Source organism: Marmota marmota, unplaced genomic scaffold (genome assembly GCF_001458135.2).
Source record: "Marmota marmota marmota unplaced genomic scaffold, marMar, whole genome shotgun sequence".
Taxonomy (NCBI): domain Eukaryota; kingdom Metazoa; phylum Chordata; class Mammalia; order Rodentia; family Sciuridae; genus Marmota; species Marmota marmota.
Genome location: NW_025999968.1, coordinates 49,666,578 through 49,679,258, shown reverse-complemented (window position 1 = coordinate 49,679,258; position 12,681 = coordinate 49,666,578). Strand labels below are relative to the sequence as shown.

The 12,681-nt window shown below is 36.2% G+C and overlaps 1 protein-coding gene across 2 annotated transcripts in view; it reads right to left on the bottom strand.

Annotated features, from left to right (window-relative positions):
* Nucleotides 1-276: 276 nt before the first annotated feature.
* Map3k7cl (MAP3K7 C-terminal like) overlaps nucleotides 277-12,681 on the bottom strand; it is a 60,475-nt gene continuing 48,070 nt past the window's right edge. For both annotated transcript variants that reach the window (XM_015478685.2, XM_015478686.2), the window contains 2 exons: nucleotides 12,016-12,131; nucleotides 277-1,463 (listed from right to left, as the gene is read on the bottom strand). In XM_015478685.2, the coding sequence (XP_015334171.1) occupies nucleotides 1,283-1,463; nucleotides 12,016-12,131 (297 nt within the window). In that variant the 3' untranslated portion in view covers nucleotides 277-1,282. The remainder of the gene's footprint in view (nucleotides 1,464-12,015; nucleotides 12,132-12,681) is intronic.

Genomic DNA, 12,681 nt, shown 5'->3' with positions numbered 1-12,681 from the left:
GGGGCATTCCCAGGTGAGAACCACTGATCTATCCAAGGTCATTTTATTATTTAAATAAACTATTCTTTATGTTTTGTGGGCAAATACCTCAAGACACAAGTACATCATAATCAGTTTTGGAGCTGAGTTATTTGCATGAAAAACCACAGGTTTTCCAAGAAAGGGTACTTTACATCTTTTTTTTTTAGCATATACAGCCAAAAATAAATTCTAACCAGCGTTAGGCAATCCTAATTTTCAGCATAAAGGGGATTAAGAAATGAGCAAAAGACAATGTGACAGTTTTGTTCCATGTTTAATTAAAAAGAAGTTACATGAATAGAAATGGACATATAACAAAGATATCAATTTGGGAAAACATGGTGATAGCTAGAACAAGGGGAAAATCATTTTTATTCTGAATTTACTCACATATTCCTATTAGTTTTTACTGGTCTAAAACATATCCTTAAATCCAAAGTAATAGTCATAATTTCACTGATGTTTTCATGGAAACTCACCAAAGCAAAGTCTGAAGCATATCTTTTCACTCCCCAATTCCCTCCCTCAAGCCCCCCCACCAACACACACACAAGCAGAGGCTGAGCTGTTTACCAGGTGTTAATGCAGAGTAAAGAAAATACAGCCTTTTCTGTTTCTTTACTACAACAGCAAGTCAGCACTGGCAAATGAGCACCTGGCCCAGACCTGATTTCTGCTAATATTTTCATGAGAAAGCTTTTAGGATATGTAACCATTTATTCTTAGGACAATTAATCACTGAAGGATTACATCTGACTCTGTTGAACATAAATATATGCAGAGAAGTGTCTGTCGGTTTAAATGTGAGCAGACTTGAACCAGTAAAAGCATGAAATTTAAAAATGCACAGATGTGGAACTACAGTGAGTATTTTACTGATTTGTTTCATGGCTCATGATTCTGAGTAGGGTCAGTCAATATTCTAGTTTTATCACTTTCTATCCTGGTGTACAGTAGTATCTTATCTTCCTAAATAAGAAAAAAATATATATTTGTATATATATATATGTATTTATATATCTTTGGGAAAGAATTCTGATCTCTGAAAATATATACTGGTAATAGCTTTGCATTAATGATCTCACTTAAAATATCCCTTCTTTCAAGCTAGAAGCTGGCAAGCATGAAACACATTCTGGATATTCTCCATGTTGATAATAGAGAAGCAATAGATTTTACTCCCAACCTCTTTAAAATAAAAATCTTTCGGCGGGTACATAGCGATCAGTAACCACTGATGCTCACATTTAATAACTTTAGGTTAGGATGACCCCTGCCTCTTCTGATACTGTATTCTAAGTTTTTCCAGTTGTTCCACACACTGCGACTGGGCCAACTTCAGTGTCCGATTCTCCTCCGTCAAAGCTTCAAATTCCCGAACCAGCTGAGCAGCATCCACCTTCTCCTTTTCTGCCTGGTCCAGCTTGGCAATGAGCTCCTTTCTGAAGATTCAGGGTACAAGACCATGAGAAGCATGGAATTCAATGCAAAGAAATCAAATGATCCCATAATAGTCCAATGGAAGTTGGCATGTTCCACTCTGCTCTTCTAAATTTTTACCCATCTGCCTCCAATGACTTATTTTTCTAGCTTCAAAATTTCATTTCCTATTTTTTTCACCTCTACTGGACCTATCCTATATATTAAACATATACAAAAGGCCCCACAGGTCCTTCAATGGCCCAAAGCACTCATCTTTTCAAGAGTATAACAAATTGTCAAAATTATAAGTAACTTAGAAAAAAATCAGTTTATAATTTTTATAAATTAAGTTTCTGTCTGTTGTCTTGTAGGGAGAAGAACTAGTTTGCCTCTTACTGAGTCTTTGTCCTCCAAATTCATTCATTATCTTCCTTTATTTCCCTGGCCTTCTTTGAACTAAAAAAAATCCCAATTCCTTTCTTGCAGATATTACTTTCATGCCTTTTGCTGGTCCTTAAAATATACAGTTATCCATCAGTATCCTTGGGGGACTGGTTCCAGAACACCCAGGGACACCAAAATCTGCTGATTCTCAAGTGCCTTACATAAAATGGTGTCCTATTTGCATATAATCTACACACACATCCTCCTGTATACATTAAATAATCCTTAGATTACTCATGATAATACAAAAATATGCTATATAAATATTGTTGTATTGTACTTATAATATAGCATAACAGTATAATAATGACAATGGTGATGCATGCCTGAAATCTCAGCTACTCTGGAGGTTGAGACAGTAGGATTCCAAGTTAAAGGTCAGCCTCAACAACTTAATGTGACTCTATCTACATATTTATTTATTTATTTTTATTTTATTTATTTATTTTGGTGGTACTGGGGGTTGAATCCAGGGCCTTGTGCATGCAATGGCAAGCACTCTGAACTATAGCCCCAGCTCACAAAATTTAAAAAAAAAATTAATGTAGTTCAATAGTATAGTGCCCTTGGGTTCAATCCCCAATACAAGGGGCAGGGGAGGGGGGAGGGAAAAATAGAGAGAGAGAAACAGAATAATAGCAAGAAAAACACACACCATAACTACATAGCATAGTTCCACAGTTGAATCCATTAATATGGAACCATGGATAGGAAGGGTCACTGTACCAAATTAACCAAAGAGCATTTTCTACAGTTCTAATGCTGGCCTGACTTAAGAATTGAGGAAGCAGGCAAGAGTACTGGAGGGAACTTAGTAGTTCAAATTCCATTCTCAGTAAATATCTATAAATAATTCATTGATGTAAACACACCTAATGAGATGCTAACACAGTCTATGTCTAGATTTAATGATCATGAGAACCCTAAAGGATACTAGCTCCACTCCCCATATGGAGTCAGGTAATCCTATCCTAGACTAGCTCTTAACCTAGACTGAATCTAACTGAATTCTTTGCCTCACATTTCTTCCTCCTTGTGTAAGTGTGCAAATTTGTATTGTCATCACCACTGTTGACCACATTTCTAAAAGCTTCTCTTCCTTCTTCTTGCATTGTCAGACACTGATCTGATACTACATCGTCTAAGGGAAGAATAAAGGAACTGATATATTACTGACAAACAATAATATTCAAATTTATATGGAAAATAAGCCCAGGGCCACTGGGAGATAGGGAGATTTCCTGATCAAAAATTCAACCGGAAATGTTCCAATAATCCATAGCTAGAAAATAATCTGACTATCTTATTTATTCAGGTCTCCAAACATTTATTATGTAAGACTGTTAGTCAAAAAAGAGAAAAACTGTACACCTGACTATTTCAATGTGTGTACATTCATTCATAAATAATATATGTGATAATATATTATAAAGCATAACCAAATATAGATATGTAACAGAATAAGATTGAGTGCTAAAACTAGTGGGTAAAAGTCTGACAAGGAACAAGACATTAACATATTCTCAAAATGTTTCCCCACAAATCACTTATTAATTGCAAAAGAAAATAAAAAGGAGGAGGCACCTAGAAGACCACTTTAACCAAGTGACCAAAGTTCACATCCCCACTGAGGAGATAAATAGATATCATGAAAAAAAAAAATAGATGCCATTTTCACGTGAAGGACACAGCATCCATTCTACAGCATTTTTGTCACAAATGATTCACCTATGTCTAGTCATGAGGAACACCAGACAACATCAAAGTGAAGGAAATTCTACAAAATTGCCAGCCTGTATCCTGAAAAATGCTGTGAGCTGCCCCATATTTTAAAGAAACCAAAGAGAACTGACAACTAAATTCAATGTGCTATTCTGGAAAAAAATATCTCTGCAGGATGTTAATGGAAAATTGGTGCAGTTTGAATATGGACCATGAATTATATAATAGCTCTGTATAAATGCTAGCTTTCTTGATTTTAATAATTATACAATGGTTAAATTAGGACGGCCTTCTTATTATAAAATACTAATGTATTTAGGGAAATGGAGCATGATGATGTGTGCATGTATGTATATGTATACATATACATAAAACATATATATACACATATTTAGATGCATGTGTGTACATACAAATATAAATATAGTATTAGATATTAATGAATGAGAAAGAAAATCTCTGTCATGTTGAGGGAGGAAAATAATGTTGAGCTAGGGAAATTCAGAAATTTTTAATAATTGGTAAATCTAATAAAGGATATATTTTTGTTACCTTTTTTTGTTTTGGTTTGGTTTTTTCCTTTATTTTTTTTTCAAGGCTGAGGACCAAACCCACGGCCTCACACGTGGCAGGCAGGCATTCTGCCACTCCTCAGTCCCTGAAACTTTTTTCTAAGTTTGAAATCATTAAAATAAAGTTATCTCAGAAAAAGTGCAAAGAGTAAATTGGAATAGAAGTTTTAGCATTTTCTTTCTATACCAGTAGACTGCCTTGTGCATCAAATCTAGTGCCCACTGAACAAAACCAGGCTTTGGGAAAAAAAAAAAGCACCCAGTCAAGGGCCAGTGGAAGACACCCTGGGGCATCTATGTATATATACACAAACTTGCTTGGCTCTTGCTGACTTTTGACCTTTGACCTTTGACCTTCATGATGTTTGGAATAGAACAGCCTTCCAATAAACACTTGTTGAATAAATAGTTTAAGAAAAATGTAGCTCATAGGAAGATTAATTTATATTTTAAAGGGCAGGAAACAAAACCCAAAATGCTCCATTAACTTAAAAAGCCACAGAGCTAATAAGAAAAAGGGAGAAATCAAGCCTATCTTTCTGATTAAATGGTTAGAGCTCTGTACCTCTGAGCAGGGTTTAAAGCAGTCAATATCAATAATTATTGATTAGAAAAGGTCTTTAACTATCTTAAATAAATTAATGAGTAAAAACCTATATAAGTAGAGAGAGACACATGCTATAAATCCTCTGCCAATCAGATAATCTATTTTTGTTCTATTTTCCCCCTTTCAAATTACCATTGCATACAAATAATTTAGGTAGAAATAGAGTTTTGCTTTCAAATCCTGGTCTGGCAGTTGGTAATCCTGGGTCTAACCATGACTATTTTCCTGAGTCTTTATCTGACTTCATTTATAACTCCTGAAGTCATCTGTTAAAAGTTTTGACTAGTGGATACAATAAATCACAAAATCACCAATTTATAACTACAAAGAATTATCAAGATTGTCTCATTCTATCTTCCTGCATTGAAGAAAGTCAATAATAATTTCTACTTCACTAGAATCAAAAAGAGTCAATTCATAGGTTTCTAAATTAGTTTCATGTACTTGATAAGCAATTATACAGATATCCAATGAAAACTGTCAAAATATCTCTTGTCTCCTGTCCAGGAGCTATTTCTATAGACATATTTATGCTCATCCATTAGCGATTCATAATTAAACCCTGGCACATCAAGCTATGGAGACTATCTTATAAATAGATAATCTGAAGAACAAATCGATATATAAAATTGGCTAGAATATGGTCCTGCCTCTGAGTTCTTGGTTAGAGTTACAGGAATCTTATTTCTGAAGCTAAGAACCTGTAATTTGGCTTTCCAAATGATGTAGCTCAATGGTATAAAAGCCATAACCTTGGGGTCTACCGTAGATTATCTTCCACCCCCATCCTAAGCCAGCCACATGCCTGGAAAAGGTTTTTGTAGCCAAGACAAATGGGGGAAGGGAAAGCCCAAGTGTGTTAACAAAGAAAAGTTTAAAACTTTATGGAAATGAATTTCAAAATTAAGGAAGTTCTTTATGCTGTAGGAGAGTGAAGCATGATTTCATCACTGGGACAAATATTTCTGCATTCTGGAAGGACCACTTCCTTGGCATTGGCACTTTCAAAGTTAACTATGGACTTTCATTAGAAAAAGTGAAATGTTAGACCAATTGACCCCAAATTGATCCCAATGAACTGGAGAGTGTGGGGTAATAATAAAATAATACCTTCTTCACAGGGCAATTTTTATCTTAAAACGCGGATTTAGACTACATGCACTGATGGTGGCTCTTGAGAGATGTATGTCCAAGTACAAATATTTATAAATAAGAGAAAGAGTAGATGCCTCAAGATGACAAAAAAGATCGAAAGTCCACCTTAATTGTATGCAGATTGCGTTAAGCTGAGGTTCCTAAAGCTCAGTGTAGACTCCAGTGTTGAAGCCCTGCATATGAATAATGTATGACCAAATCCACGAATATCTTTTGGGAGCCAAAGGACAGCCTTCCACTCTTGGAGGAGGAAGGGAGACTCCCCAAAGCAGAACTTGTCCGTGTTGGCACAATTGACATCATGGGTCTTGTTTGTTTTAGGGGTGGCGCTATACAGCAGCTTTATTGGACATTGAGCAGCATCTGTGACTCCTACTCATGAGATGCCAATAGCAAATACCCCTCTAACTCATTACAATCAAAAATGACTCTAGATATTACCGGTGTCATGGGGGCAGGGAAGGAGAGCAGAATTGCCCTGTTAGGAACCACTACTCTAAAGAAAATGGAATCGCTTGCCATTCATCACCCTGAAAAGAGTCAGTCCTGAGAGAGCACTGAAATGAAAGGCAAACAGTTTCCTTGCTCTGCTCCCCAGAAAGTGGATAGGAGCCTCCTTCCTTAGTAAGAGAAGGGAGGCACTATCATTAGGGAGATGTAAATATTCTGTCCCTGTTAGTTGGTTTCAGGTATACAATTAGGTGGAGAAATTTAAACTAGAATTAAGATTCCAGTTAAAAGACTGAACAGCATGAGAATATGGTGGCATAAAGGGCCCAAATCATCATGGCTGGGGCATTCAGAGAAAGTATAATATCACAGCCTGATGAAGTCTGGGATATATAATGAAGTCTCATTCTGAAAATAAAAGTATCCATTTAGCTATTCTCTGCCTCCTTAAGCAAAGCAAAGAACCAAGACAGTTGGTTGTTCTAGTCATTCACCCAACACGTATTTAAGGAGATCCTTTTGCAAACTAGGCAGTGTCTCTACTCTGACTAGCCAAGTGAGTCCTGGGAGCGTCTCTGCGCTGCTAGGAAAGGAACTCACATCCCATACCTTACCCAGAAGGCAGATGCCCACATCAGACAGCAAAGGAAAGAGAGGACACACTTGACCCCACATTTCTATATATCCTGAAAATGCCTGTGGAGAAATAGCTCCACTTACTCTTTCTTTACGACAGTGAAAACCTAATTTCTGGAGGCCGAGTAAATATCTAAGAGAAATATGTTTGGACTATAAAAGCAAAGTTTGGTTCTCAGTGTTTTCAGACTGTGCAGTCTTTTTTCCAAACAAATAATCCTCCAAAATAAAACAGATAAAACTGGAACTCTTCTGGTTGACCCTAATATCATACCCTTTCTGACACCCTCTCCCTTCCTAATAGCTGACACTCTTCCCCAGAACACAGCTTAAAAATCTCTTGTCTCTGGAACATCCTAAAGAAATAAAATGGTTCTATTTGAACATTAAAATCTCCTGTTGACAATTTCAGAAAAAAAATCAAATACCATAACTAAAAACAATTTTAGGGCTAATTTTAGTCTATGCTCTTATGAAATACATATGGACATTGTTCCCCTAGATGAGGCCTTGCTTCCTCAGTTATTATGTTACATATTTTTTAAAGACATGAGAATATAAATCTCTCAATGATTGTGGGAACCACATATAAAACCACCTTCTAATGTTTTGCCTAAACTCACTGAGATTACATAACCATCTTTAAGCTCAATAATGAAATGATCACTTAACCACTTAAAAGGGGGCAAAGGCTCTGAGCAGACACTTCCCCAGGAAAGCATAGAAATGGCCAACAAGCACACAAAGAGCCGTCGGGAAAATGTGAATCAAAACCACAATGGGACATCATTTCACACTCACTAGATGGCTATGTCAAAAAGGCCCAATGAGTCCTGGAAAAGATGTGAAATTGGAACCCTTATACCCTGCTGGTGAGAACAGAGGATGGAGCAACCCCCTGGAAACAGCAAGGCAGTTTTTCAAAAGGGTTACATGTGGAGTTATCATATGGCCCAACATTTGTACTTCTAGCACAGGAGGGAATTGAAAACATATGCTCTTGTATATGAATGTTTATAACAGCATGATTCATAATAGTCAAAAAATACAAATGATCCAAATGTCTAGAAAATGATGAAAGGATAAATAAAATGTACATCTATGCAATGAAATATTGTTCAACAGTAAAATGGAATGAAGTATTGATGCATGACATAACATGGGTGAACCTGGAAAACACTGTACAAGTGAAAGAAGCCAATCACTTTTCTAAGAGTTACTCTCTTTATCTGTTATTCTAAGTCAATCTTCTAAACACCAAATACATAGATCAGACAGGTGGTTTCTCCTTTGGACAAGCTAAAAGCCATCAAGTATTTTATCTCACTTCCATTAGCTTCCATTACATACACAAAAAGCTATATGTGTTGTGTAAAATGCTTATCGTATGTACTTAAAAAAGCATACTATTTTATGTGTGATTATGTGGAGATATATATTCACATGCAAAAAGGCCTAGAAAGAAGTAGGTTAAAAATGATAGCAGGAGTTCTTTAAAGACATCAGAATTCTTGGTAATGTTTTAATTTTAATAAAGTTCTTATTTTTGTGGGGGTTTTTTTTATAGTAAAAAGAAAAAAAAGTTTGATAAAAGTAGAAATGAGCTTCTCTTGCCTCACTATTCATAAGGAATGATTCTTTAAACTGGATTAATCTAGGGTAAGTGTATGATACTAAAAGTGTTTGACTTCTTTATCCATGCAATAACATGATTAAAAATAATAGTTATAGCAACTTTTCTCATCCACTGCTGCAAATTATCCCAAACTTGATCCAGGGAGACCTCCTCTGGAGATGAGAGAGAAGTTCAGTCTGAAATTTAAACTGCAAGCTGTGTATGAATAACTCCAACGAAGAAAAACTCTCTTTTAAACTACTTTAGTTAGCATCTTTCTTTGGTCTAACCAACCACCGGAGGCAACATAATCAGCCACACTTTATGAAATGATGAGGAAGAAATTCTTATCAATCATCAAAAAAGAAAAAAAAAACTGAAGAGCTAATTACTTGGGTCAAATCCATCTGGCCCATTTCACTTTGTTTGAAAACAAAGACTTGAGGATAAGATTTGCTGTAAAAGGAATTTCTGCTTCAGTACAGTGTTAACTGAAAACAACAACTGCTAATAATTCTTGGAGGATGAGGCTCATTTGTTTATAAATATAACCAGACTTCCCTATTTAACAATTTATCTTAGCAACACTTTATTGCTGATATTGACTGTATTTTAAATATAGACTACACAAACTAAAAATAAAGTATGTGCACACAAAGGATTTTACTATAACCTATAATTGGCTACTCCAAATCAACCTTACTCATATTTGACCCTAGGCACACACAGGTCTATGACAGATGACCAGGATACAAAGAGATGCTAAAGGGTATCTATGTCTGCAGGAATTATACACAGTCAGAAAGATAGGAAATAAACAAACAGCCATGGATAATACTGATTCATAAAAAGTACCAAAGAATCATTCTAGTGACTCTTCTTTTGCTCCAGAAAAGTACTGATCATTCTGTGCTGGCTGGGCAGGGATATGGGCTGAACTCTCAGCCACGCTGGGCAGCATTTGGGCAGCCACAGAGGAGGAAAGGGGCCAATAACATGGTGTGAACAGGCCTCACATGCAGGAGGATCCTCCTCCTACCTGGGAAAAGTGAATAGGCCAATGCCACTGAAGCGAGGGATGTAGACATTCTATGTAGGCAGACTATGGTGGCTCTTAAAATCCAGGCCCCAAACTGGCTGTCACTTTCTAGCAACAAGAAACCATAGGCAGGAACACCAGTTATTGCATCAACCAAGATGGCAGAATTGGGAATGCAGAAAAAGAAATTTGAGAAGCTTTATGTCAAAGAAAGAAAACTAAGAGAAAGGAGGAGGAGAAGGAAGAAGAGGAGGAAGAAGAAAACTAGTGATACATCCATTGTTTAGGGAAAGCATTCAGATAAGAGGTTTGGGGAGGATTTAAGATGAGTTCTGCAGAAGCATACACGGGCATATGATTATCTAAATAAGGGGCTACCCTACTTCTTTATGTTTCTGGAGGGTTGTATAAAGTATTTCTGCTAGTCTGCTAGCCATCTTCTTTCTAGAAGTTGACTATGCCTTTTCTTATTTTAATATTGCAGTGGTACCCACAAGTTATCCTGTTTCCCAACACAAGCAGTAAGGCTATATTTCAAAGACTATATATGACTAACTCTCATGTCATTATTCTATCATTTTTTAAAATATAAATATATAAAAATATAAACTTGCAGAACATATAATTTAGTGGATGATTCTTGTGTTGCTCCCAAAATGCCATACATGGGTTTAATTTAAGTAACAAAGTACTCCAATAAATTCGAACTAAAGCATTTATAAAGAAAGACAAAATTATCTGGGGTTTTTTCTATCATACCACTACAGTTCACATACACAAACACACACATACACACTCCCCCCCACACACACACACACACATTCTACTGATTATGGCAGTCTTCCTTTGAATGCAACATTTGTTACATGACTAATAATCTTTAATTTTTTTATAAAATTGTTTTTAAGAAGCAGACTATATAAATGTGCAACCTGAGTATTCCAGGCAACTTATCAAAACTCATAGACCAAAAGGAACCCTCAGATTTATGAAGAAAATGTTGTATTTCTGATTTTATTTATTAATTTATTTATGTAAGTATTGGGGATTGGACCCATGATAAGCAAGTGCTCTACCACTGATCTATACCTTAACTCCTTTTTAAATTTTTATTTTGAGGCAGGGTCTTACTAAATTGCCCAGGTTCCTGAGTAGCTGGAATTACAGACATGTACCCTGTTCTGATTTCTTAATAACATCTTTTTATCCCATATAACCAAAGTCCAGGTAGAATATTAGATTTGAAGCATGGAAGAGCAAGGAAGTAAGAAAGAGCTAAATGAGGTCTTAGAGTAAGTACAGAAATCTGCTCCCCAAATCCGTAATCCATTCTTTACCACCAAGTCATGTTGTCTAACCACTATTCTGGGGATTCTTAAAAGAGTACTAAGAATTTAAGTTTCTATAAACAAAATGCATTTCACTTCCTCTCATTTAAAATGTAGTAATAAATATATATCATGTGTCACTCCAGTAAGTAAGATGGAAAAGAAGAAATAAAAGTTAAGAATTACACTATGTTTGAATTCTGTTTCATGCATTGGACAAGGGTTTTCTTAGCCGTTGGGTGTCACATAATTGCCCAGGCTTCCAGAATTTGAAGATGGTCAACATCTAACTTTCCATGATTTTATGGCACTCACCACTTAGTAGTGACTAAAATATCCCTAATAAATGTGTAAGTACTAACTGTTCAATAGTATAAAGTCAAAGAGTCTAAAGCTGTTGCTTTGAAATAAGAAAATGAGGAGTCACTTGGGTAGATGTCAGCAGAATTGAGTGCAGTTAAAAAGGGGGATTCTGAAACAAAAAGTTAGGGGTGAGTAAAATTAGAATACTCTAATTAATAGAACTGAATAATCCCCTATAGCAGAACTGTAATTCTGTTAAAAGCCATCAAGACAAAAATTTATTCAGACTATAAAATAGCTGGACAACTAATACATCTGCATTATTCCATTATTCCAAAAACTTATCCCAGTGGCTTCTCCATTTAATGTATACACTCTACCATTTAAAAATTAATTAAAATCCACTCCAAGCCAAAGCGCTCTAAGGCCTCAGGCACATTTACAGAGTATGACTCTAGGTAGTAATTTGTCAATTTAATTTCCTGAACCAAAATCTTTTATTAAAAAAGTATAATAAGTTTTGAGTAAAAGCACCCCTCTGTTCTTTTTGCTACCCCATGAAGTAAAGCACTCAAGCTACAGCAGGACCATTTATCTAGATTATTCCCACAACCTGCTCCCCTCTCACCTACCTCCAGCCTTTGCAAAATAGAAGGTGCTTGGAGGAGAGTGAGTATTTGTGGGGCGTGGTTAGTACTTACTTTCTTTCCTCAAGCAGAGCAATTTCTTTTTTGACCTCATGGTATTCTTCTGCTATTTGGCAGTGCTGTTTGAACACCTGCATGGATTCCACGGAGTCATGACAAGGTGGCAGAGGCTTTGCAAACAACAAGAAGAGACAATCAGTCCATTTCTTTGCATCAGAATACATTACCAACAATTAGTTCTGCTCCTGTTCTTTAGAGGGAGATTTTTTGCATGAAGCAGCATTGTAAATCAACATTAGACAAAGTCTGGTGAGTTCTATTTGACTGAAAATAGAAAGGTGGACTGATAGTCACCACGTGCATCTTCCAATGACATTCATGGGCATCTCGGGCCTGAGCTAGAGCCCTGAAACCCATTACGTTTCAATTACTTGCCATGTGTTGTTGGAAAAATGTCTCCTAATGATTTTGCAGCTCTCTTCCAGAAATCTTAAACAGCTTTAGAAAAGGGCAGTTGTGTGGGGGAATACTTCAGTTGTCTGTTTCAATTACCCCTCACTGTCTGTTCTGGTAGCCCACAGGCATAATTTCATCCTGCAAAATGTAGTAGTCTTACAAAAATGGCTCATCCCTGAGAAACTCATCCAACCTGAAGAAATGATGGTGAGCTGGAAATAACACTTGCAAGCATTAACAATTCCGCATGAAAGACCAGACCTC